The sequence below is a fragment of the Antennarius striatus genome, chromosome 20 (assembly GCF_040054535.1).
Source record: "Antennarius striatus isolate MH-2024 chromosome 20, ASM4005453v1, whole genome shotgun sequence".
NCBI lineage: Eukaryota > Metazoa > Chordata > Actinopteri > Lophiiformes > Antennariidae > Antennarius > Antennarius striatus.
In genome coordinates, this window is record NC_090795.1 from 4,905,225 (window position 1) to 4,931,401 (window position 26,177).

Consider the following 26,177-nt stretch of genomic DNA (forward strand, 5'->3'; position numbering starts at 1 on the left):
AGCTGAACAGTCTCTGGCTGGGAGATTCAATACATTAAAAACCACCATCTGTCATAGAATATGAATATTATATTTTCTTTAATTCAACAAACATAATCTCCTCCTCAGATGCTTTTTACCTGGTTAAAGCCTCTCATCTAAAATCAAGTCATAACGCAGATTTATGGTGTTGGGTTCTGGCACACATTGAGTTATCATTGTATGCTAATTATAAAGAAGAAAATGCTTATATTGATATTAATTAATGTTTTTTTTACTTCCTACAACGCATTAAAATGTATTCCCAGGGCAAACATAAGCAATAATTAAACCTGCACATCATGTCGCCTGTATTTAACCAGCACTTTGAGCAGGTAAAAGTGTTACACTTACGTAATATGACATACACTAGTAATGATATTGATGTGTAAAAATAGGTGGAGTGGCCCTTTAATGAATCATTTCATTCTTTTCTTTTACGACAATAAACTTTGTGGGTTTCTTTTCGATCTCTGAATCGCCATCACTCCTTCTCCGCCCTTCCATTGGAGGGCGCACAATAATAAGAGCCCCGTTTCTTTGGGGAACATATTGTGATCGTGACCGAATCCATTTTCATCTTTCTTCATCTCTAATCTCCCTTCTCCCCAATTTTTGCCTCATCTGTTCAATCAAGGAAAACACTTAAATCCCTGATTTCTCAAACTGCTTTTCCCCCCGGAGAGGGAAGCCGTTTGAATTTGAGCTTTCTGTCTCACCTCTTACAATGCCACCTCCAACACACGAAAGGCCTACAGTTACTAGAATACTTAGCTCTCATCTTCATAGTTCTTCAGAAGAGTATAAAGTATTTTTTTCTTACTATGTTATTAGTACTGAATCCTCAAAGCTGCCGTAGTTTTTAATTAGGATATATCCCCTGCAGTTTTCAAAAGAAGCTAAACAGAGCAAGGCTTCAAATCAGATATAATATAGTTAAAAAGCTGTAATATAAAGCGTGTGATGGAAAAGAATTTTTTTTAGTGTCATTATAAATGAAGTTGTTAAAGATATGAGGCAAAGGGAAGTCAAATTCAAGCTCTAAATAGCAAAATCTCAATGCACACAGAGGAAATGCCATATATTTCTCTAGTCAACCACATCACTCCCAGAATACATGAAGGAAATAAAAGAGTCGCAGATTAATATTTGATGCATAATGCATTAAAAGGGCAGCAGCAGGCTTAAGAGGAGAACCCCTGGCTGCCCAGAGTCAAACTGAATAAACCCCCAAACATAATCTCCAGAAAATATTTTCTGCAAGGTGAAATATTTATCAGCAGAAACTTTCCTCGTTTTCATTCTGCAGATGATATTCCTCCATCATTTATTCCTCCCTTCTGTCTTCCTGTCAGACTCTTCCGCTTGGCAAAACAAAAAAAACCCGCCACAGCTCACATTTCAGCTGTCAGGAACGTTTCTTTAAGCAGCTCAAATATTTGCTTTTGATTGAAGTTCAGGGGAGACGAGAGGATGAGACAAAAAGTTGAGCGGGTTGGCGGAACAGGTGTGAGTTGAATTTGTGTTGAAATGAGCCACACTCACACATTTCCCATTCAATGAACTGAATCCTGTTGCAGCTGTTTCTCTACAGCTGTGGATACAAAAGCACGCACAGAACAGAAGTTTAACCCGGACTAAGTCACGTTATTCTAATGTCCAAGTGTTGATCCTGAACACGTCTATCTTCTACAGCAGTCATATCAGCCCGACTGAAAGGAGATCACACACAGCATCGCAAGATTATTCAATAAATCAAATTCAAGCCGGATCATTTTTGGAGCTGTTCAGCTGCTTCAAAGGAAATTTTGATTTCTATAATTTCATTTTTTATACAGAAGGCTGCATGCCAACCACAGTTTTACTGAAAACAGTCCTTTAAAAAATCATTAGATGCTAAACATTAATTGGTCATGGTATCTAAAGTGTTCTTTGAGACTGAAATGATGGATCAAACTGATTACTCGATAAAAAGAAAAATTATGTGCAGCTATTTTGAGAAAAGGTCAGGCGTCTCAGCAATCCCTCTGCCAAAAAGGCGCACCATTTGATTCCACTTCGTTTTTCGAGACCATTTGTCACACCATTCCATTTTGGAAACTGTGAAGCACGCACTCCTTCACTCTTATTTTGACATTTCACTTCGGTATGTGAGGATGTCCTGAGTGGAGAGGAAATAAAAGAGTTCCAGGTCAATCCTTAAAGAATAACAGTGGACAAATCACCGACCTGTTGAGCCGGTGGCACCAGCTACAGTTGAAGTTGATCTGGGAGGAGATGCAGGAGCTGCAGCTGGTGAACTGGAGGCAGGCTGGAGAGGGGAAAGGTCAGAACACACCGGATCTCAAAAAACGGATGCAATCAATAGACTGGAAAACACTCAATAAATAATGTTTCAACAGGAGAATGTATGGACTCAAAGATGTGACAATAAATTCTTCTTACTGGGCAAAGGCAGGATTTCCACGGCTGTAGAATTGGTGATCCTTGTCCTGGTCAGCTCTACTCGGTGGTACTCGTAGATTGTCCTCCGCCTCACGTCTACATTTTGGAGAACGAGGGGACAGAGCGAGAGCAAACAAACCATCACAAATCTTCCACCCAGAGATAAGAAACTGGGACAAGTGGTCCCCGAAGAGAAGGGAAACAGAATCAGGTCATAAAGGATGCTACCCAAGCACTTTATTTTCTCGCCTTTCTTTGTGTTCAAGTGTCAGCCCCATGACTTGGCAATGGGCGGCAGCAATTTCCCCTGGGAGGTGATATCAATCAGACCTCATTGAAAGCCTGCCTTCGCAGTCATTTGTAACAGCAAGTCATCAGCCGGCGTAAATACATCATTGACTCTCACTACATTCGGGTCCTTATAACTCATCTGGGTCAGTTTAAAAATGGGCTGCTTGCTTTTAGTGGCCCTGTATCTTTGCTATCACAGGAGAGTAAATAACGCCCTTTGTGTAAGTCAAAAATTGTGCTTTCACGCGCCGAATCATAACAGATGTGATAATAACTCCTCGGTGCTCTTTATATGGCAGTTAATCTAAATCTTAATGGGATTGTTCTATGCAGCCGCTCCAGGAAGATGAGAGAAAATCTGTACAGGAAACCACTGCAGTGAACGGTAACCTGCATCGACACGTCGCTCCATCCATTTCGGATCGTGTTTTCTTGAACAATGACAAACAAAACTGCAGCTCAATATGCCGGGTAATAGCCATGTGACATAACAGAAAGAGATGGGGTATGAGTCTCATCCATTATATATAACATTTTGCTACACAAAGAGAGCTCCTGCATTAAGGGAATAGGTTTTTGTGCATTACAAAGCCTTCTAATGGTCAAAAACAATTATTACTTGCTTAGTGTAAAATTTAAAAGCTGCGTTTTTAAAGGATGCTTTGTGATGAACTTGATGCTAAGTTATGGCAACCGTCTCCTTGCTCCAGGCTTGAGTGTGACCGCTTTTATTAAATCAAATCTGTCTTTTTTTTTTGGTCCAACACACTCTAATTAGTTATTTTATCATAGCACTGCATCAAATAACAATTTCAAAGCGTCTCCAGTAGGGATGAATTATTACCTCATTCTGCAGCTCTCCAACACTTTACTGTTTTCTTTCCCTCACTGCTTTTTTAAGGGAGCCAGCGTGTAGAGCTATGAACACCTTTATAACACCTATGCAATAATCCTATATGAAAACTGTCCAAACAACATACTTTGTCAGACTAAATGGTGAACATAGCAGCTTAAGATGGAGATATTCAATGAGCTAATGAGCTCAATGTGTAATCAATAGTTGATAATTAATAAACTATCAAGAAATATGTGAATGGAAAGTTGCTGGATATCTAGATAAACTATTTAAGCTTAAAAGATATTAAAAAATTATATGCTTTAGGTGGTCCTAGCTTCTTTTTCCTGGCCCCAAATGTACCAGAAAACAACACATATGAACACAAATTCCAGTGTTTACCCACATAAAAAGTTATTCCTTTCATTTCTTAATACAAAGTGTTAGTTTTTGCATACGGTTTATTCCCTGTCTGGTTCCAGTGCTGTTCTTCTGTTTCCCCTCAGACCTGTTTGATGTGATTATCCACGGAGCAGCTGATCAAAGCAGCGAAAGAGAGCCGGCTCGGTCTAACCTGCGAATACGACTCACCCCCACCACCACCCTGCCCCCCCCATACCCCCGGCTTCTCCTCCCCTGGTGCCGGACTTCCTTTTGCCACTAGCAAAGGGATTATCAGGTGCCTAATGACACGGTGGGGGCCAGAGGAAGGTCAGATCCGGAGCCTGAGGCTGCAGATGTGTCCTGCCTTGTTGGTCCGTTGTTTGTAAGGGAAGTTTCAAATCCAAACAAGTAAACAATGTAAACAATGCCTATTGAGGATTACGCTGACACAATCAGACAGATGGTAATAGTGTGTCACGCTCATGAGGTTATACAACACACTGTATATTCAAATACGTGACACAATGTCAGTATCCTCCTGCTAGACGAAGTCTTCACATGAAGACCTGGCCGGTTAATTACACACCGCGGTCACGGGACGCCCGCAAACATTCCCCCTCATGTCTCTCTCACTGGATGCTTGTCTGCTCTGCCTGAAGGCGAAGTAAAACCTTTTATTTGAGCCTTTAATACGAGACAAATCCAGGCAATAACCCCCACCCCCCCCCTGAAATTGGTGACATCAGCGAATAAATGAACTTTTGTTGATGATCTAGCTTGTAGTGATTATCGCTCTGCTCTCCATTTTCCTCTCTGAACATTAGGGTTCAATGTCCTACGGACAAGGGAAATTAAAGGTTTTAACCATCCTACAAACTGAATGTCTTCTGGGAATAAGATACCCTAAATCTACCATTCCTGCTTTCTATGAAGGTCCATCAGTGCATTAAAGAACCTGTGATCTTTGGCGTCGGACCCTTTGCTGCCTCCAGACTCTTGGGGCATGTCGAGCACATTGGACTAATGGGTGCAGGATGCAAATGCTGCCCTTTATCTTCAGACGATGACACAAATCTGTGAACGTTGTAAATATCACACGCTCACCGAACCCAAGAAAACAAAGCTTTCTTTGTTTCGGTTTTTCCAAGAGTTTAATTTTGTTTAAGGGGATTAAAGTTCGGTTATTTAAAACCCTTTTCTTAATGGCGATACTCCGTTTATAACTTCAACACTGCGGCAGCAGACCTGTCAAAACATGGATTCATGTCAAATAACTGTAGAGAGGATGAAGATTTGAGGGTGGATGACTTTCTTACTCTTCAGCCTCCTTTTCTAAACTCTGATTTACAGGATTGAGCTTCTTCTCTCATTTTCCTCAATAAAAAGCATCAACTCCATATTTAAGAACTCTTTTCAGTGACTCCTGTTTCTAAACTTGCTCTTAGCCCAATGAGTTCACTGCAAAAGCCTCTCGGTGAGTTGTGTGTAGAAACGATCGATTACCAAGCAATTATTTGAATTCAAAGTGATCTGAGCTCAAAAGAGGTGTCTTCATCTCAAACATTTGGGTTTCTTGAGAAGCGGAGTCGACGGGACGATGGCTTCAGATGAAGAATCAGAGCAGGGTAAATTTTTACTGACGTGAAGAAGAAAAGGCGTACTCCTCAGAGAGATCATTCATGTTCAACACAACAACCTGGCTTCGATTTGACTGCCTTCAAGATTTCATCACACCATAAGTAAGAGTCTGCGCACACTGGTTTCATCATGCCGTGTCAGAAGCATCAAAGATAGCTCGGTTTAAGAAGTCTACGAGCGCCGCGCTAACAGGTTCACTATACCGATCACTCGGTGACAACCTTCAGATGAGACAAAAAAGAAGGAGGATGTCAGACGGTTCTGCCTCTCCGAGGATTGGGTCTTTTGGAGAGTCGTCTTCTCCTGACACAAAGCATTTAGCGGTAATTACCTCTCTATCCCGCTAACATTAAGACACAAGGTGAAGGCTGAAATGAGTATCTGTGAATTTATCGTTACACTGATGAGCCAAGTTTTATGCACACAATTATAACAGTGTTTAAATAACTACAAAAATTGCATCTGGCAACTCATTAATGTGTCAGAGAAGGAAAAATGGAATTGACTGTGAGTAAAAAGGTTGCAGGAATTCCTCTTTAACCGGAATTTGGATTAAATTTAATGGACCTCAAGCGCAGAATGTCAAAAACAAATGCTAGAAGCGGATCTGGATCTGTGCCCACAGCGCTGCCAGATGCCCACTGAGAGGGATGGAACGGCATTCAGGAAGAGGTGGTGACAGTCAGAGAGAAACACACGAGACAGAGACCCGGTTTAAACAAGACCTGGTTTAAAGAGCAAATAAAATATATATAAAATACTCTAAACCCAAACCATTTAAATATTTTGTTCTTAGATGAATCAAATTCTGCAATCCTTGCTGTATTATTGATTTTATAAAGGCTACAAAATAAGTTTGACTTAGGCATGCTAACAAAATGCTAAATGTGATGACTTAGCCTAGTAGCTGCTTTCCTGACTGGATGATTGCTATTACTTAGTGGGATTAAGCCTCGTGGTTCCACGGTGAATTTAGAGATTGGCTCTGTGTGCAGGTGAACAGATGACCAAGGGAAGAGGTGAACAGGTCAAAGGCAGAGAACGTTTGAGACTCACTGGGTATCTGCTGGATCTTGTGGACCACCACAAAGGCATCAGATAAGCCCACCTTCACCGGGTGATTGACGGAGCTGATCTGTGACACCTCAACGGGAATCTGAAATGGAAAACAAGAAAATAAATCAGCAGATCCACCATGACCTAAACAATGTGAAGAAATCAAATTCACTGACATTTACAGTCGAATTAAGTTGTAAATGTGGCATTTTTATTTGAGACAACGCAGCAAGAAAGGAGAAAAAGTAGAAATTGTATTCTGAGAAAATTCCCTGATGAGGTACGTTGCTCTTTCCCACCTATAATAGCAGCATAATGAAATATCCATCTAGAAAGATCCTTTGAGATCAGCCTGTCCAATATGTGAAAATAACTGAGTTCAAAAAGAGCCCTCAGTTATAAAAGAAGTAGTCCCGCAATTTTCATTATTTTGTATTAATTGTGATTTCACACCCTTACATCTGTCTCCGCTGGTTCATAAAGTTCCCCTCTTATTCTCAGTTCAATTAAGTCTTTTATATCTTTTAAAGCTGGAAATTAATAGTCTTCATGCAGACGTCTAAAAGAAAACATGTCAAATCATTTCAAACCTTGTTAAAACCACTTCAAACATAAAGAAAGGGAATACTTGCAATCTTTTCTTAAGGAGTAGTCGTTAAAATTATCATTACTTTCTCAGCCGCGTTGGCGTCTCAAACATGTTTTTTCCTCACGGCTGCAGTCGGGGCTTGAAATGACTAACACATTGTAGAAAGTCAGAAAGAATTAGAAACAGGAGCTGGAGATTGTGCGAACCATGTGATTTGGGTAAAATTGAACATGGATGTCATTTTGTTTGGCTCCGGATGATTTTTAGAATTAAGTTTTCCATGAAAAGTCTCAACAGAACCAAGAGTTTACAGTACTTTAAATTATTCCAAGATGGACTTTTTGTTTAGTATTTACCCAATTTCTCCAGCATTGAGTTAAATGTCAGTGATTCATTTGTTTTGCTGTAGACAAAGATAGTCTGCAGATCTAACATGATAATTGCTCAAGCTTTACTTTTTATTATAATGTGAAAGGCTGGCATGGTTTTTCTGTAAACCAATGACACCGTCTTGCATTCATTCAGGCAGATAAATGGTGTCAGAAAGAGGGTAAAGATTAGATTTAAAAAAAAGTGGACTGTCTTAGTAAATCACACAATAGATACTGGAAACGCTTCATCCTAACCTCTTTGTATGCGAACACAATCCTGCCAGTGTTGTGCAGTGTTGCCTGGAAGGTAAAGCTTCCCAGGTTGAAGTTGTCCTGTAGGTGAACGTGGTCCCACTGCACCACAAGAGCAGTCCCTAAAGGAAGAACACATTTCCATGAAAACACAGGCGTCAATGTCATCAACTGTCTGCAGAAAGGTCCACTTCCTTTTCTAGTTTTGAGGCCATTCGATTCTTAATCCTTAATCCTCAGCTGAAATGACTGGGAAAAGGAAAAACAAAACAATACTAAGATACTGCATATTGATTGGAAGCTTCATGTTTATAAAATATGTTTTTGAGGGATTGGACCCCTTTCGTGTTTGATGGCCGGTGCTGGAGCGAGATGAAACAGAATGAAACTGAAACCTCTGACAAAAGCCAATCAAGGTGTGGTGGTTACTGTGATATATCATGTTGCTCCTGCAATTTTCACAGCAGTGAAAGTTTTTCATACCCCACCAGGAGAGAATGACAGAGCTGTGAATGGTTTCTTTTGGAACAGTACAATAAGAAGACTGGCAGACAGCGCCGGGAAATCAGAGACGCTAACTCACAGAGTGACCTTTTCAACTCTTGTTAGGTTTTGCTGTGGTTCTGTTGTATTTTAAAGTTACCAAATCTACAAAATGAGAAACAATAACCTGATTAAGAAATTAATGAAACCTCTTAATATTGACATGTAAATTATTCAGAGGAAGAAACACTTCAAAAGTAAAAGTTCCAAAAGCAACAATCGAACATTTGGTCACATAAAAATTAAACAGCAAACAGCTGTAGCAAAGGACAGTCTGCATTTTTTAAAATACATGATAAATTTAAGTAACTTTCTACGCAAAAGATGCCAAATTATTTTCTAAACATCCTGTATAACTTGGCACAGTTTCAAACTTTAAATCAATTTTTTTCTTTACTATATTCTCACATTTTTCATCAGAATCTGAGGTTCAGCCCTGATTGTGTAAAATGCTTTTAATTTGTAAATTGTAGTGAAGTGGACAAGTGGACATTTTGACTGTCACTGAAGCAAAGCTCACAACTGATCCTGGTTCAGTTTGTTCTGAACACACACACTGCTAAGCCTCAAACACAGACCTGTGGAAGCGAGACGAATAAACAAATCAATGTATTGATAAATGTAATGAATCTATAAATATGTAAATACTTTATATGAGCGACAAACGTCCCTCTGGATGACAGGGACTCATAATGTGGTATTATTTATTTATATACTTGTTCAATTAGCAGTGGGAACGCGGAGTCGTCAGCTGCACCCTGCAGACGGCGAGGCGCTCGCATCACTTTTAGCGCTGCTCTGATTTATTGCGGAGAAGCCAATGATGTGAAAGCCATTCGCTCCTCCTTGCCAGTCATTTGGCTGCTTGCCAGGGCAATAAAGGTTTGTTAACATAACTACCAGTAATCAATTATTAAATCACACACAGTCAGAGCTCCTCCATCTACGGCAGACATCAGATTTATTTTCTCTGCTGATGGTTTGGAGGGCACGGTCTCCTGTTTGTACGTTATAAATTACATGCGGTGTGAAAAGACAGCCTCTGGCACCAGACATGACGCGTTAGAGGAGGTTAGACAAAGAGGGTCTAATCTATCATTGATGCTTAATATCATATGATTAATATTATTGCAGCTTTAACTACATTAAGAGTGAAGGGCAGCAGATACAGGGTACTGGTTGGTGCTATTCGGACTGGGAAAAAGAGGGAACGGTGACGCTGCTGTGTAATGCTTCTAACAGTACGGGACAAGCAGTGAATTTCAGAGCGATGACTCCAGAACTAAATTACTGCCTTATGGCGCAGCACGAGGTAAGCCCGATTTCAGGGTGTTTAAAATGCATCTGGCTCTGCAGGGGGGAGGCCACCCCTGCTATCTGGGGCTTCCTGGCTAAAAATACAGAGTGGGTGGAGGCGTGGAGGGAGTACTCACTGGCCTTGTTTCTGATTTCAGTTACGAGCTTAAGGATGCTGCACAAATTCAAAACAAAACAAATGACACGTGTCTCGTTCTCCAGGAAGATTAAGTGACCAATGATCAGATAAACGCTAACGGCTTCATACGGCTCATCGAAGACTGGGGTTTGTAATCACCGTCCTGAGTGAAAAAGAATGTTTTCCTATTTATCCTTTTGAAACAACATATTTTTAGCAGGATGAGAAGACAGTGTTGCAGCTCCAGACTTAATAAAACAATGAATAGAGAATTAATAAATGCTCATCTGATAGTTAAATAAAGCAGAATTAAGCACCAAAGAGGTCTTAAGAGGTCTGTTTTTAAATTTTCTTTTTGCTCTTACAGCCACATGTGTTCTATGTGTTCATTCTTCATTCAGCAGATTTAAATGAAAAATATGGATAAAAGTTAAAACATGACAAAGTTATACTGTCTCCTTGAAGATTCCCACAGCCTCTGCGATGCTGAACAAACGACACAGCTCTGCCTCGGGTGTCCAACGGGGAGAACGACTGTCGCACAACATCGGAGCTCGCTGTTCTCCTCTGACACTGATGGACAGTGCTGAGGAACAGGCTGCCACACACTCAATAAAGTGCCTGTTTGGTTAAGGCCTGATGAGCTCCGCTGCAGAAGGTCACACCGTTGTTCAGTCACTCTGCTGCAGAGGGATTAGACGTGTGACTGACGTGATGGACGACCAATCACAGGCGGAGAAGGTGAATAAGAGAGGCGGGGCGTTGATTTAGTTTAAAGGCCATGAGTGGAATTGGAAGGGAAGTTCAACATGAGGTGACAACTGCAAAAAATAATTTATTATATGAATGCAAAAATAAAGTGAACTGATGTGATCGTGGAGGAATCGTCATGACAACAACACAACCAGTTATCACTGCATAAAGTCATCGAACAATCCTCACTTGATGCATTTTGTGAGGGATCATGGACTTTTTTTTTTTACAATCTGCAAACTTTTTTTTCTATTCTTTGCGTTCTCGCGCCGATGGCGATGTCGATGGCGGAGGTGGACGTATCCGCTCTCTCTCTGTGCTTTTCTAATTTTACCACCATAATTAACAGCTGTTTGGAGCCAGAAGTGCTAGTTTGTGAAGAGAGAGAGAACGAGTGAGTTTCACAACTGTCACACAGTCAGATAGAAAACGAGACGTTTGGTTTGAACCGTTTTTACCGTTGTCAAAGTAGATGACAGTAGAGTTTCTGGAGACGCTGGGGTCAAAGTTAGCCATTAAAGGAGCGATGTACTGTGTCGCTGTTAGCATCCGGTGGATCACGTCACCTGTGTAGATGAAACCTGCGGAATAGAAAGACACAATGGATGAAATATAACAATTAAATGTAGATTTTCTGTTGTTCAGTGTTTTAGGGTGGATTTTTCCCTTTAGAATCTTTCATGAAGACAAGCCTGTCCTCCAGTCAGAAGTTAAAAGCTCCTGATTACCCAGCAGCCATCACATTCCTCTCCGTCTAGGGCCTTGAACAGTCTGTCTCAGCTAGAAATGGAGATTAATTAGCACGATTATCTTTTATCAAAAACAGAAGGGCAAATCTGAGCAGCTTTTAGGCGTGATATAACTTCCATGTCATCATGGGGTTATAATTCTTCGATTTACTCTCCTGGTGCATTTTTTTTTTTAAGGCCACATCATCTCTCACAGACAATAATGAGGAGCCCATGATGATGAAAAGGAATTATTCAACTTTTACAATTTATACACCCCTTAAACATGCCACAAATCTCCATAGAGAGGGATGTGCGGCTGAGATGCGTCACGTAGCAGCCTGAAAACACAGGCTACTGATGGACGACAGAAAACACCCGCCGTTCATCACCAGGGAACAGACTTTACATAAAGAATTTGCAGTGATGAAAACAGAACAAAACAGCGTCTTAATTTCCCAACTGGCGATAAAGTTTCGCTATTTCAAGATTTGTTCATGACGGAATCCTCTGCGTGTCCCCGCGGCTTTGCCTGAATTGCAAACGTGTCTGAATGTCAACAGTTTGTTTCCTCTGCGTCTCCAGGCTGTATCGTCAAAACGATGTTTGACTCAGAGCGAAAGGAGAACGCTGTATGTAGGTGAGACAAATGCATGTACGTACAATAATTTACCTTTGAAGAGCATTTTGAATTATTCCAAATAAAGAGTGACACTCTGAGTGACTTTTTTTTTTTTCTGTAAGAGGTGTATTTTAAATAAGATATTCTTGAGAAACGATCCTTAGCAAAAAGACAACGATTGGCGAGAAGCAGCTTGACTGTTTTACCAAACAGAAAGAAGAGAGATTGCTACCAACAAAGACATAATCAGACCCTCAGGAAAACAGTGTGTTCTTTTATTTTTACATGGTTTTTTATTGTTTAATTATTATAACATGCTAATTAATGATCTGTTTTCCCCTTTTCTTGTCTCTGTCTTCTGCTCAAACAACCAGCTAAAGGCTGCAACTTCAATTTGACCATAAAAACAAGAGAGCTGTCATCTTCCCCCAACCATAAATCGTTTCTACACTAAATCTGCCTTACACATGGCTAAATCATTTACCTCACTTGATCTTTTTTGGAGGGACATTTCCAATTACAGTATGTACTGAATAAAATCATCGCACCACCCAGAATAAGAAATCATTTTCTCGTGCAGGAATCTTTCAGTTTTATTGGAGCAATTCAGCTGCCAGAGGGGTAAAGGGAAAAAGACCTGGTCCAAAAGAAAAAGAGGATTTAGGGGAAAAGTCTCATTGAGGCCAAGCTTATAAAACCACATTTCATGTCACCATATGTCGTCCTATGCACTTGATGGGCTATAAAAACACATCAATCACTTTGGAAACCAGAGGCAGAGCATATCATGAGGGGAATCAATCTTTCCTTGAAGACCTCCTAGCTCCCTTATTTCTATATAGAACACTGTCAGCACTCTCACAGAAAAGAGTAAGGATGGGGAGTAAATGTGTAACTTCATTCAGCGTCGAGACGACCTGGAGGGAATCAGGTGAAAGGGTTAATGTGATTGGTTGGTTACATCGCTGAGAGACCATCCAGCCCTTCTGTTCAGAAAACAAAAACAAAACAGCCTTTGTTAGTGGAAAAATAATATCAGAACTGAATGCCGATAACTGTTACACACCCAAGTACAGCTCAGTTAGACGGCTAGATGGCAGTGTTGCAATCCATCCTTACACATCGTATTTTGGGGGTTTTTGTGAAGGGGGGTGACTGTGGTAAAGTGGTTAGCCCTGTCACCTTACAGAAAGAGGCAAAACGCTGTTGTAAAAAAAAAAAAAAAAAGTTCAATCAATATCACGTTAAAGTGCTATTCGCTCATTCGCTGCTCAAGACTGCTGACACAGCACTTTCATCTGATGGTCCCACAACACTAATGACTCTGTCTCATCTCATATTAACCCAACATTCAACTCAAACATGTTTTATCTTCTTCTCTCTCTTTCTCTCTATTCACTATTTCTCCTTTCACTTTAAAGTAACCCATCCACACACACACACACACACGCACGCACGCACGCACACACACACACACACACACACACACACACACACACACACACACACACACACACACTCTTACTCTTGTCAAGTCACACACACAATGCCAATGGGTTTTACCTCTGCTCTCGGAGGGCAATCTCCTGATAACACAATGCAACTTATTTGACAGTGTAAAGATAATTAGACAGCCTCTCAATACAGTAAAGAGCTGAAAGCTGCAGGGCGCTCAATAGAGAGCCAATTCATTCATTATGGCCGTCACTTACAGCAGGAGGGGGGGGGGGGGGGGGCTACACTGAGGAAGAGTAGGGGGGTGTACCTGGGGAACAAAAGACTTGCAATCAATGAGAAGAAAGGGGACATGAAAAGGAGTAGAGACGCAGGCAGAGAAGGAGGTTATAAGAGAGGGATAATTCTTTCCAAGTTCTGTTTATATGTGCTGCTTTCCAAAAGTGGTGGGCTTTGTGTGTCCAAGAAAAACACGAGCAGGAATTAACAGTACCGTCTAGACTAAAGCTTGGTTTTATTGGACATCGTGTTTAGATAAGATCTCTGTTACTTTGTACCGAGCTGTGTTTAATTTACAAGATATTTTCTGTTTATTACGGCTGTTCCAAGCAAGGAGTGGCATGCACACGTGTACACACACACACACACACACACACACACACACACACACACACACACACACACACACACACACACACACACACACACACACACACATAAACTTTATTTAGTCCTTTGCTCATGTTTTTGTAAACTTTTAATTAGATTTTTTTCTTTACTGATGCAAACTAATACAGAGCATCACAGGGATACGTTTACAACAATTGGTAGGATTAGATTTTAGCGACAGTATATTTCTGTACAAGTTGTAGAGAGGCAGTTGTCAACACTGACAATGGATTTTGCATAATGTGCTGCTAGACTGAAGCAATAGGATTGTGGTTTCAGCTACATGTTATTAAAGTAAACACAGCCCGCTATGTTATTCATATCAACTTGAAGTGTCTTTAATTTTTAACGAAGAGGATGACCTTTCTGTAAACTTAGCTGGCTAATGAGCTCCATTCATGTGCTGTAACAGCTAATCCTTTGCTGGGTCAGAGAGAGAGAGCGTCAGTGTTGTGACACTGCCATCAAAGATTTGGTTGCAATCACAGATATACTTCCAGTATGAAAAAAAATCCGTACTTCTTTAAATTTGCTGTTGAGAATTTAGCTCTTGACTATGTTTTTTGCCATTGGTTGCACATGATGATGATGAAGTTTCTGTTTGTTCCACGTCAGAGGTTTGGTGGGTACGTCAACACAGAATCCATCATGAACCGTAGCAATATTTTGGTAATCTTCATGGTAACCATTCGAATTCTTGACTAAAATCTTGGGATCAGCTGGTGAATTGTCACATGATCACATCAGCTGCAGTGATTTCATAAAAGGTGTGTGTGTATTTTATGGATCTATTACTGTTTCTTGGTTGTCAAGTATGGCAGCTGGTCCAGTAAACACACACTACAGCTGGATATCCGTCCACACAGCTGGTGGTGGTCAGAACGTTTTTCATTACTGGTATCTGTAGTCTCTAAATGTCAAACCGTGACCACGCAGCACTGAATACGCTTCCTTTTAACCAATAATGTTGGTTTACTAGAAAGACTACAGTTTACTGACAGTCACAATAAGAGCACCGACTGTATGAACGGTGCTTCTCTTCTAAAATAATCCTAAAGAAGTCTAAGAAATGAATGCAGTGATAGGTTGTATTTGATCTTATTTCATGGAATATATATATGCAAAGTGTTCTCACAGGGAGGTGATATTTATTCAGAGTTGGCTTTAGGACTTGATATTGGACAGAGTTACATGGCACAATAGTGCAGCTCAATTGGCTGCATGTAAAAGCTATAAAAGTGGACTTGGACCTCATATGTTTTAATGAGGCTGTTAGATCTCGTCATGCTGCCCACAATGCAAATGAGCAAATTAAACAAAAGGCCTTATTTAAAATCCATTGCATGTTCATTTAGGGCATATAACTCCCTCTTAGGGAGTTATAGCAGAATCAGCGTTTATTATTCAAGTGTGTTTTGGGTGTAACATGAATAATCAATCAGTGTCAATGAAACCTTACTTTAATGGAATGTGCACAGATAGGGGGGGAAATATAAATAAATATATATATATATAATATATATTTTTTAATATTCATGGAACAGTGACTTGCTGACAGCATTGAAAGCTGGGGGGAAAGATAGTCTGGTGGGAAGAGAAGCCAATCTGACTGCCTCTGAAAATGGAAGGATATGAGGAGAGCGTCTCGGAGACAAAGCCCCAGAGCGCTGCAGAAGCCAGATAGCCGCATCCACCTCCTCAGCTTCCCCTCTCCTCCCGAGCCTCGTCCCTCCACCTCTGTCTGGGGGAATGCAAATTCTCCTTATCTCCGGAGCGTTAGCAGCATCCGAGCCGGTCCGTTCGCCCACACCATCATTCAAACGCCTTCCTGAATCCAAAGAAGTCGGCTCAACTTTGTTAGTGATGGAGGATCGAGTGGGAAAACGAGACAATGACGATAAAGACGATAAGAGACACCGCGGATTATTTCTTTATTACTCCTTGGCAGCACAACATCTTCGGAATAGCTGGGTAAGAGCAGAGCTTTAGTCTTTCATGCGATAATAGCCGGTTGGGGTGTTTTGGTTTAGCTGTCAAGACTCAAGTGGAAAATTGCTTAGCACACTCATCTGCTGTGTCACGTGTCAAACCCACACATAACCTCCTGATAGCCCCACCTCCTTATCCATGTCTATCAGGGTGTGCTACGCAGCTTGGCAGAGGGTCTCCTGTTTCCAGTCCAGAGCCATCCGTCTGGTTTCTCTTCCAGCAGAGTCTGCTGTGGTGTTGGTGGTGGTATGTTGTTTTATCCCCCCGTCTAGCAGGCTATACCACGGAGGTGAGAGCAGTAAATGTTCTTGTTTTGGACTGACTGCTTGGCTGGCACAGTGTTGTCGGTGGTTTTGTACGGTGGTTTGTGCCAGATGAACATTTCTCAGGCCTGAATCTTTGGTTGAAAATTCCCAGAGAGAAGAAATAAATAACTTGCTTGGCTTGTTTTCTGTTTTCAGTGTCTGGATGTGTTTGTGCAGTCACAGGTACACAAAGTAGCAGGAACACAAACAGACACTGTTTTCTTCACTATTTCATATTTTCTCCTTGTCAGACTAATTTCATAAATCTCACTGCATTGCCTCCTAAAACCAAGCTTCAATAAAAGCTGTGTGTACAGTCTTATACTCCAAGCAACATGCAGCGCATCCAATAACAACAGCACTAACAGCCATACAGAGAACAGTGTTCACTTACCACCAGTCGCTACGGTGATTTCACGCAGGAAATGTCCATAAAACGGGAAATCGAAGGACAGATTAACTCTCTGTGTGGGGGAGAAACAGACAGATGACCTCGGTCAGAAAGATAGCAGTAAGAAGAAGATCAGAGAGGAGACTGTTTTCATCCTAAAAACAACATGAGGGTTTGGATCCAAAGAAATATTTGTTAGGAAAGGGAGCCCAGTGTGCTAAATCATCTCTGCTTTGTGGGACATGGTACATATCTTTTCTAGCATAGAAATCTGAAGATGGAATTAGGGACGGTAATATTTTTTATTATTATTATTATTATTATCATTTCAATTGTATATTCATCTCTATATCCACTTTACTTCAACATGTTCGCATTGAGCTTGAAGCACCACAGAGCTGCTAGCCAGTACACTCATCCAAGAGTTCTTGTTGGATGGTGGTATTGTTTCCACCCTCACATTTCTTAAGTGTGATTAGAGAGGCTGTAATCTCACTGTTTGCTGTAACTTCAAACTGACAATCTGACGCCCCGGCAGATTGGTCTGCAGAGCAGAGATGGGAAAGGAGAAGTTACTTCTACCGCCTTCCCCTGGGCCCATTTGGATGACCGGCCTCTGACTCTTGCTGCTTTTTGCTGATTGGATCAATAAGGTTTGGACATGACAAGTGAAACTCCTAAACCAATCAGAGCAGAGGTCATGTCTTTGTAAAGAGACATGCTCTAACCTCGTCCGTGACAAAACAAGTCAGATTTAAGATAATCAGTCATCCATAATTATGACATGTGGAGATTTTTTTTTAAAATGTTTCCCTCATCTTTGCTGTATGAGTCAAATTTTCAATATCTGGCATCTTTTCCTCCATTGTTAGTTCTTTTTCCTAGCAAAGACTGGCTTTTGTACTATTGACAAATGCATTGATGGCAATTAACAGATAATAGAAATGGCTTCATGAAACTATATCATTATAAAATTAGTTTTGGACCAAAGGAAAAACAAACAGCTCAATTACATCACCACAAATTATAGTTTCTGTATTCTTTATTCTATCCCTGACCCCAAATGTGCCACCATCACCTCTCACCACTGCCATATAATGTTATGCAGATAGGCAGTCAAGTAAATATGCAGCTATTAAACATGATCTTAGATTAGGCTGAGAGGAGTAATCCTGTGGCGAACCGCAACGAATCTCAAGACTATGCACTCGATCCAGAGTGTAACGTTTAACGATCTTTCGACGAAGATGACCTCGGCGGTTGTGTTTCGTTGTGTGACCCGACTGGTGGAATTCTTCTTAAGCAGCGATGCCAGGAAGAAGAAACAAGGAAGCTTTTTTTTTTAAAAAAAAATCCTGCACCAGCGCTTAGAGATTTATAGTTTCTCAGGTTTTAAACTGTAATCATGATTAACTATTCATAATACTGGTCTGCTGACACAGAAGCTAAATTTAACATGGGATTTAATGTATGTCCTTTAGTCTCTGCACTGTCATACAGGTCATTCAATTGAATAATTCAACCATTGATTAGCTAAGTAAGGCCAAGCCTAACTCAGACACGCCTCACATCCATTCTATTCTATATATGAAAGGGCAGACCACTCTGTGGCTATGACGGATAGCGTGCACGGTTCAATCTATCATTACATGACCAAAGGTAGAGGGGCAGAATGCACAATGTGGGAATCTATTCTATCTACTCTCCAAGCCATTGTTCATCCGAGCCGCCTCCTCTTTTGTCCCAGTCTGTGCCAGCCCTAATGGCATGCCGTCCCATCGCCCTGGCCAATCTACTTTTGCCTTGTGCAACCTCATCTGTATGCACCTCACATTGGTCACCTGCTTGTGCAGAGGTTGAAGGATAGGCGCACTGAAAGTTTTGCTGCAGAGACGCTTTTAAAACTGTCGAAAATGTGATTTTAATGGCACGTCGTATTTTTTGCAGCAACACACCAGCAACCAATGGCAGACCTTATATCTGAGGTTTGTGGTTATGAGCCAAAAGTTCATATTTCAGCAAAGACGCTGTGAGATATACCACACACAATGCAAAGAAATGCTGAGTAAGCAGATGTCTCATTTACTTTGTTGGATTTGATGGTTTATCTTTGAGGCCACATCACTGGCTACACAATCAGGATAGCAGGCGTGACGTCAGAGGACGATATTCCCTGTGTGAGACGTTCAGATCTACAAACGCAGACTGGTATCAAATGAAGCGCTGAGACGTTATGAATAGACAAATTGATGCTGGGCTACGCGGCCTCTGACTGGATTAACTGCTGTCAACCATACTGAACAGGAATTAACAGCCAAGACGGACCTGATTTCTTCGCCAAAGCTTGTTAATCTGAACTTCCAGACAGTCTTAATTGACATCGGATTTAATCACAGAGTCATGTGTGTGTGGTTTTTGGATTTGAGAACACGTAACATCTTGTTAGCCTTAAAAAAATACTGTTTTCATCTTTTTTTCTTTCTCATGCCAAAGCAGCCAGATTTTAGTTACCCAAACACTCAATCGAGTAATGTTGTAAACTGAAATGGATTTTTCTCCATCCTTTTACCTCTTATCGTACAATAAATATTGTTTTGTTTGCTGTAATTGCTTTGGGTTGATGGCACAAAGAGGGAGAAAAAAAGGATAGAGAGGGGGAGATAGCGAAAGTAAATACTTAATGAGAAAGTGGACAGTTAATCAAAAGCACATAGCTGAAATGCCAAGCCAGCTGCTGCCGTCGTTGCAGTGAATGTTGTCACGTTGTTAAGCATGCTACTAATATATTATTACCGTCTATCATTGAATTACAGATCTTTTTCTCGCCGAATGGGCTTGTGATTAAAAAAACAACAACAAATAAATCAGGTGGTTTTATTTAAACTGAAAATTCACACCAAGAGAACTTGTGAGAGGTTTCTGTTCTGAGGTCGCCTTAGAAACCGGTTGTCTTTAAGCTTTAGTCCGTTGGTCAGACTAATCGACATGTCTGAAGACTTTATTTAAGACTCTGGAGGAGCAAGATGGACAAGCCAATCAATAATGAAGGTAATTATCAATTATGGGCCCTAAGTGACCTCTTAGAATAAACTAAACCTAAGGATGACAAACGTTACAGGTTTGGCTCTATTTTGATTGAATTTTATTTCAAGGTTTTGTTCAACTGTGTGGATAAACATGCGGAGAAAGAGCATGGCTTTTAAATTCTGAACACACGAAGAAGAATATGTCGACTTACCGCTGCTTGTCTGTGCGTGTTGGACAGAATGCCGTGGATCTTCACTTTGTCTTTGTCCATCTGGTCAACATCTACCCAGAGGTCCTTGCTCATCGGGTCGGACGGGTTGTACGTTTTTGACGTGTAGTAGTCGTGATCTGCATCCTCCTGCAGGTACAATGAAACAGATTGAATACACATACTCAAAAGAAAGCCTTAAAAAAGAATCTCTCTGCTTTTAACACAAAGTAAATAGTGTATACTATATACTGTATATAAACACATAAATGTAATAACATCCTGTGGTTCCATACGGCTGAAAATTAGATTTCAGGCCACACTGCTGGTTGTAATTTCTTTAAAAAAAACATTTAAAACTCTCCACAAACAGAAAATACCCACACAAACAACAAGGTAGAGCATTTTTTTCATCTTTTTGCAGAGCAAACAGCTAAACATAATAATACATTCTTGGGTTTTCATTTGCACACAATCAACACACCAAAAGGCTTGTAATGTCTACTAACCAAATTAAAGTTAAAAAGAAGCCAATCAACGTCTTCCACTCTTAAGAAGCCTGGCCTGCACAGACAGGATCGCCTTTTATAAGATAAACATTGGGGTCTTTTATGAGCCATGTGGGAGCCTCCTGTCTGCTTTTATTGTTTCCTTTACAGAATTAGGAAGAAGGTTTGTGTAGTGTGATTCCTATGGCTTGTCTCTTCCCCTCTGGGTCTAATGAGATACCTTACAGCTGGACCTTTTTATCTTAAACATAGTTAAAGTTAATGTTTAGCTGTACAGGGAGTCACGGCAAGTTTATACCACTTTTTATTCCCGTCTTGTTAACAGGAATTTAAACAGCCTTGTGTGTTTTTGGATGTAAAGTTGGGATTAGTTGGAGATATTAAGCTTTGCTTGTCTTGACGCTGTGAGATAGATGTAAATTAAAGCCCAGTATTTCCCTGTAAGTGGGATTTACCTCAAGAATTTTGATGCTCATCCATTTATATATTTTCCTCAGCAGGCTCTACTTGGCCTATGATGATGTTTATAAAAAATCAAAAAGGTCATCCATATAGGTGGCCGTTACATTTGATCATTTGCAGCTTTGTACAAACATTGACAGGAGGCCTTCGTCACAGCGCAGACAAATCGTGTCGGGAAATATTGCCCTTTCAGGAAGCCTTAGTCAGCACATTGCTTTCAGAATAGAAAACATTGGTACTTAAAAAAAGAGTAGACACATATGCAAGGCAGAAAAGCTTCCTCCTAATCAGTTCAAGATGTTTTTGAGAAGAATTGCGAGAGATGGAGGCTCATCGGAGGTGACAGAAGCCAGCTGGCGATCCTTCCGCTCAGGGGTGGGGGGGTGGGAGGGAGGTTGAAAGGGAGGGCAGGCAGGGAGCCATGGTCCAGCTGGGTGGAGGCGGACAAGACTAAACTAACAGAGGTCAAGGGTTTTGAGACACATCGACATACTAATGCACACTTATGTAGAGCATCTTGTTGGGAGGTAGTGGGAGGATGGTACTGCTTGTCCTCGGGTCATTTTTGACCCAAAATCCGAAATATGGAGACAACTGGAAAAGGACGGAGGAGACTGACCTGTGAGCCACGCAGGGCTGCTACAGAGACAAGTCGAGGCTGCTTCCAACCTCCAGGATGCAGATGAGAGGTCAGAAGAAAACACTAAATGCATGGCAGCGAGGGTAAAAAAAAGCATATATTTCAATGTGAGCACAAAAATGGGATAATAGATTGGATACATTATCAGATCAGACAGAATTTATGAGGCGTTTCACAAAGAAAGAGGCGTAAAATGAACCAGAGAGAAGAGGCGACAACAAACAGCTGATCAAGAGTCAAAAAACAAAAATCTTCTACAGGAACAGAAAAGGATGCATACAAATTACAGCTGGGTGTATTTATTAACTAAAGCATCAAGATGAGATCAGGCTTGTAATGTGAATATAACCAATGTTCAATTAAGACCCTGACGAATCAGCTTCATCTGACTATAAAACAGTGGAATAAGACGCAGGTGGAGAAAACCCAACTCACTGCCAGCGACTGATCCTTTTTCAAGCTGTACAGCTCAAAAACAAACTGTAAAAAAAAAAAAAATATTCATTTTGTTTACATGCAGCCCATTCCTCCCTCCCATCTGTGTCTGAGGTATTTACTTGAGCCGCCCACCACATCAATATTGCATTATACTGAGACCCAAACATCTTGCGCCAACATGCTCTCACTTCTGAATGACTCCTTAACACAGGACAGGCAGTCAATAAAGACATTTAGTACTTTGCCTTTATGAGATTATTCTTGGAGGTTGACTTGAAGAAAATAATATGCACTAAAACGTTTCTGCTTCTGAAGATGTACTGGTGGCTGTGATGTATTCATATTTTTTATAAAAATAAAGCCGTAAAAAAAAAAAAAAACTGCATCCACTTCTCTCATCCTGAGAAGTTTCTTGTGAATTCTTGCTGCTTGAGGTTTTCATTAAAGTTACAACATGTTGGGATTAAGACAGCCATTCCCCACACTTTATAAAACACTGCAAACTCGCACAGAGGGAGCAGAGAGAACGCAGCTGTACAGAAAAAGGCGCCGTCACTCGGGTGCAGCTCTTCATCGGCTGATAATACCAGCGATCCATTATTCATCGCTCCGCTCCATCTCCCACCAGTGTGTTACACTCACCAAAGTGAGACGACATCCAGTCATAGATTTCTTTTAATAGAGGAGAGGATGCAAAATGCATCTCAGGAATTTGACATATTGGCAGTGCACACAGTGAGAATAAAGTGAGATCCTCCTGCTTCCCAACCCGAGTGCATATGGAACCTGGATGAACCGGGGTCCAGGGTCTGTGTCTCCTCAGTTCATTTCAAACACAACCAATTCTTATTTCTAAAAGCTTTTAAAGATGAAGGAAAAATTTTTTAAAAATCAGAAACCAAAATTTTTCCCAGAATAAATAAATATCATTTGGCGTGATTATTTTTAAAAATTGAAAATATGGAGATAATCCAAATGAAATATTCAGAGGTGAATCCAGACAGTTGATGTATAATTCAAACTTTCCTTTGTTTTTTCTGTTTTTGGATTTCATGAATTTGGACGAATATGGTTGAGTCGTAAGGAGTCTCCAGGGGTGAAGAGTTCAGAACACCGAGTTCACTCAACAACACTCAAGCTCACTATCTTGCAGAAATGTCTGCAAACCAAAATATAGGCTGATATAAAGCCATGACTGGATGCTCAGTCGGACCCAAGCTGACACTGTGGGGTTGGTGGTAGTTTGAATCCTGTACGTCATAAGGACGGTGAGTGTCTCTCGCTGAAAACATCCTATGGGAATCTTTTAACAAACTAGACAAACTGAGGCACAGAATAAACAAAGAGAAAAAAAAACCTCATTTGCATTCTCTGCAGGTTTTGAATATGGAATGTGGAGAGGGTAAAAGCGGCGCTGGGAATCAAGCGAAGTGAAAGAAATTAGCAAGCTGAGCTGCAGGCTTCCTCTCTCGGTGTGTGAATTATGTCCCTAAAGAAATACACAAATAAATTGAGAATGCATAAAAGCACATACACCCCCAAAGAGACTCTGGAGCTGTCTTCACCATAAACCGCACCCTTATTACTTCATATCAAAGCATGCTATGCAAACAACACTCCCCAAACACCAATATGCTACGAGACATGTCTACCAGTGGTTGAATTATCAGGATGGGCCGTGGAGGTGAAGATGAAACCATTGAATTAACACTTTATTTATAACCTGCGTCTCCCTCGGCTTCACTCGTGGTGTGGATCGGACGCCGGGTTTGGAAAAAGAGAAACCTGAAGAATTTATTATCCTGGTGGCTGCCATCAGTGTTTTTCCTGTGGTGTGTTTATGCTCCTCATAAATATCGGACTTAAAATGGTGCCACCTGACAGCTGTGAGCAACTTCTAAAATAGGTTCTCAAACTTTAGGAGGTCAGGACCCCGTGTCGGCTCGCTCGGCATGCAGACTGGGTTTTCAGATTATTTCTCAAATGGTGCTAAGGGCCAGGAACAGCGTTGAAAAAAATTAAGGGTTGCTACTGGTGGAAAAAAAAAAGGTGAAATGTAAAGGCAGGAATCCAGTATGAGTTATTCAGTCGTGGATTTTAAAACACTACTGTGTGAGACATAGCTTACATGCCTGCTAATTTGTTAATATATGGCAGTAGAAAAAAGGACAAAACAGGGCAACCAATCAGATCAGAGCATGTTCTGTTGGCCGTTATGCTATCAATATATCTGGAAAATAATCTGATGTGAAAACTACAGCTGAGAGTCTATTTAAAGCTTTATGCATGAGAAAATTCACACAGGAGCGTCCTTTCACAAGAGAAATATTAAAAACTTCTGTTGATAACGGTTGGGTTACCGTGACAAAAACCGGTCCGACTCACATGGTTAAAAAAAAACCCAACAATACCGCACCTGTTAACAACCATGAGGTGTTATTGGGAGCGTATCCGGACAAGCCCAGGCTCTGATGGGACCCAGCTTGAACTCATGCTCATTTTAGCAGTTGATTTGAACCCTACTTTTTTGCACCTTACAGTGACCTGAAGACATCGTGATCCAAGAGGCTGTTCTGGGTTAACGATCTGGAGAAATGATGGTGAGTCACAGCCATTCGACGCGCCAAACAGTCTGCTGTGAAGGCTAGTGTTATAAAACAGCATAATATATATATATATATATAAGATTTAATTGGAAAGTAAAGGTTTATGGCATCAGTTAATTCAAACACAGCACACCACACTGAATGCAATATTCAATATTCATCTCATTTGTTTGAAAACAAGGGGATAAAAGTTGGATTATTTTTCTAAAGTTTAAAGATCATCATGCAGCTGAATGATGCTGGAGGATATTAATTTTCCCATCTAACTCTCTGCAAGGACGCAAATAACCATAGACAACTTTCTGTATAGGAAGACGTCATTTGTGAGGGTGTGGTCTAACATAATCATCGTAAATGTGAACTACATGGCAATCAGTAGAGTTTCTACCGCCGCCACAGAAGAACAACTCCAGACACGTCTGTCTAGATCTTACTTAAGCAAGGTCAGCAACAAATCCAAAGTTCTTCTCTGACTCATTCCTCAGACCTCCACAAACAGGCAAATAAACCTACAAAAACACAAACAGAGACACACAAATACAACCATTTACAGTTGTATGTTCCCTCCTTGCACCACAATATTCCCCTCCCTAGCGGTTAAAAAAAAAATCATGTGAATCTGGATCCACTCCAAATTTTGATGTCTTCTTTCCTGCCAGGTGCTCAAACAGGTTTCAATAAAATCTGTCTGTTTATCTGTAATCCCGCAAAGAGTCAAATTACTTTGGTGTTATATTTCTTATCACAAATGAGACTAAAATAAAAACAACTGAATTACCGGAGAAAACCTTTACCAATGGGCCCATTCGTGAAGAGGGGCCAGGATATTTAGCAGCCAATCCCTCACTGTAACAGCCTAAAGACGTCGATGAAAGGCAGGCGTGCCGAAAACATGAATTACGACACAAAATAACTCCTGGAATGCGTTTACCATTACAGATGTATGGTGATATATCACATTGTGAAAGTGTCTGAGGGGTTATTTTTCCTTCAGATGGACTGGCTGCACTCGGTCCGTCTGTCTTCCCATCTTCAGAAGCAGAAGAGACAGGTCTTTAAATCTTTCCAGCCCTGGGTGGAAGATTCCAGCTGTCTCTGAACACGAAGGCTTCTCTCGTGTCAACAAAGTTCTTGGTGGCAGGTGAGGGGATGTTTGTGTGTGTGTGTGTGTGTGTGTGTGTGTCTGTTGAGTAATGACCGCAGGAATGACAGCGTGTTTTTGCTCTGGGCTGCTTTTCCACTTGGCAACAACAAATGAGCCTCAGACGGCGACAACAATGAGGAAGGACACGTTTGCGGGATGGTATGCGAGCGTGAACCCACTCACGAATGTGTGTGGCCGTGAGGTGCATGTGTTTACGAATTTGTGCTTTTACAGTTGTGTCCCGGCACGAATGTTTGCTCGAGTGTTTAGAGACGATCAAAGTTCCTCCCCCTTCCTCGCTGAGAGACACGAGGCTCCGAACCCGAGATGATTAGAAGCCACGGAGAAACCTAATGAGCCGTCTGAGCCGAGGC

General features: G+C 41.0%; 1 protein-coding gene and 1 long non-coding RNA gene across 2 annotated transcripts in view; one reads left to right on the top strand and one right to left on the bottom strand.

Moving 5' to 3' along the window:
- Nucleotides 1-26,177, bottom strand: part of plxdc2b (plexin domain containing 2b) — a 71,004-nt gene that overhangs the window by 12,327 nt on the left and 32,500 nt on the right. The window contains exons 3-9 of the mRNA XM_068304047.1: nucleotides 20,008-20,154; nucleotides 16,773-16,842; nucleotides 11,069-11,191; nucleotides 7,883-8,001; nucleotides 6,668-6,767; nucleotides 2,464-2,559; nucleotides 2,248-2,329 (exon numbers count right to left, since the gene is read on the bottom strand). Coding sequence (XP_068160148.1) covers nucleotides 2,248-2,329; nucleotides 2,464-2,559; nucleotides 6,668-6,767; nucleotides 7,883-8,001; nucleotides 11,069-11,191; nucleotides 16,773-16,842; nucleotides 20,008-20,154 — 737 coding nt within the window. The remainder of the gene's footprint in view (nucleotides 1-2,247; nucleotides 2,330-2,463; nucleotides 2,560-6,667; nucleotides 6,768-7,882; nucleotides 8,002-11,068; nucleotides 11,192-16,772; nucleotides 16,843-20,007; nucleotides 20,155-26,177) is intronic.
- Nucleotides 21,477-25,905, top strand: LOC137587859 (uncharacterized). The gene is made up of 3 exons (XR_011033983.1): nucleotides 21,477-21,664; nucleotides 24,594-24,653; nucleotides 25,654-25,905. It is a non-coding gene; the product is annotated as an uncharacterized lncRNA (long non-coding RNA).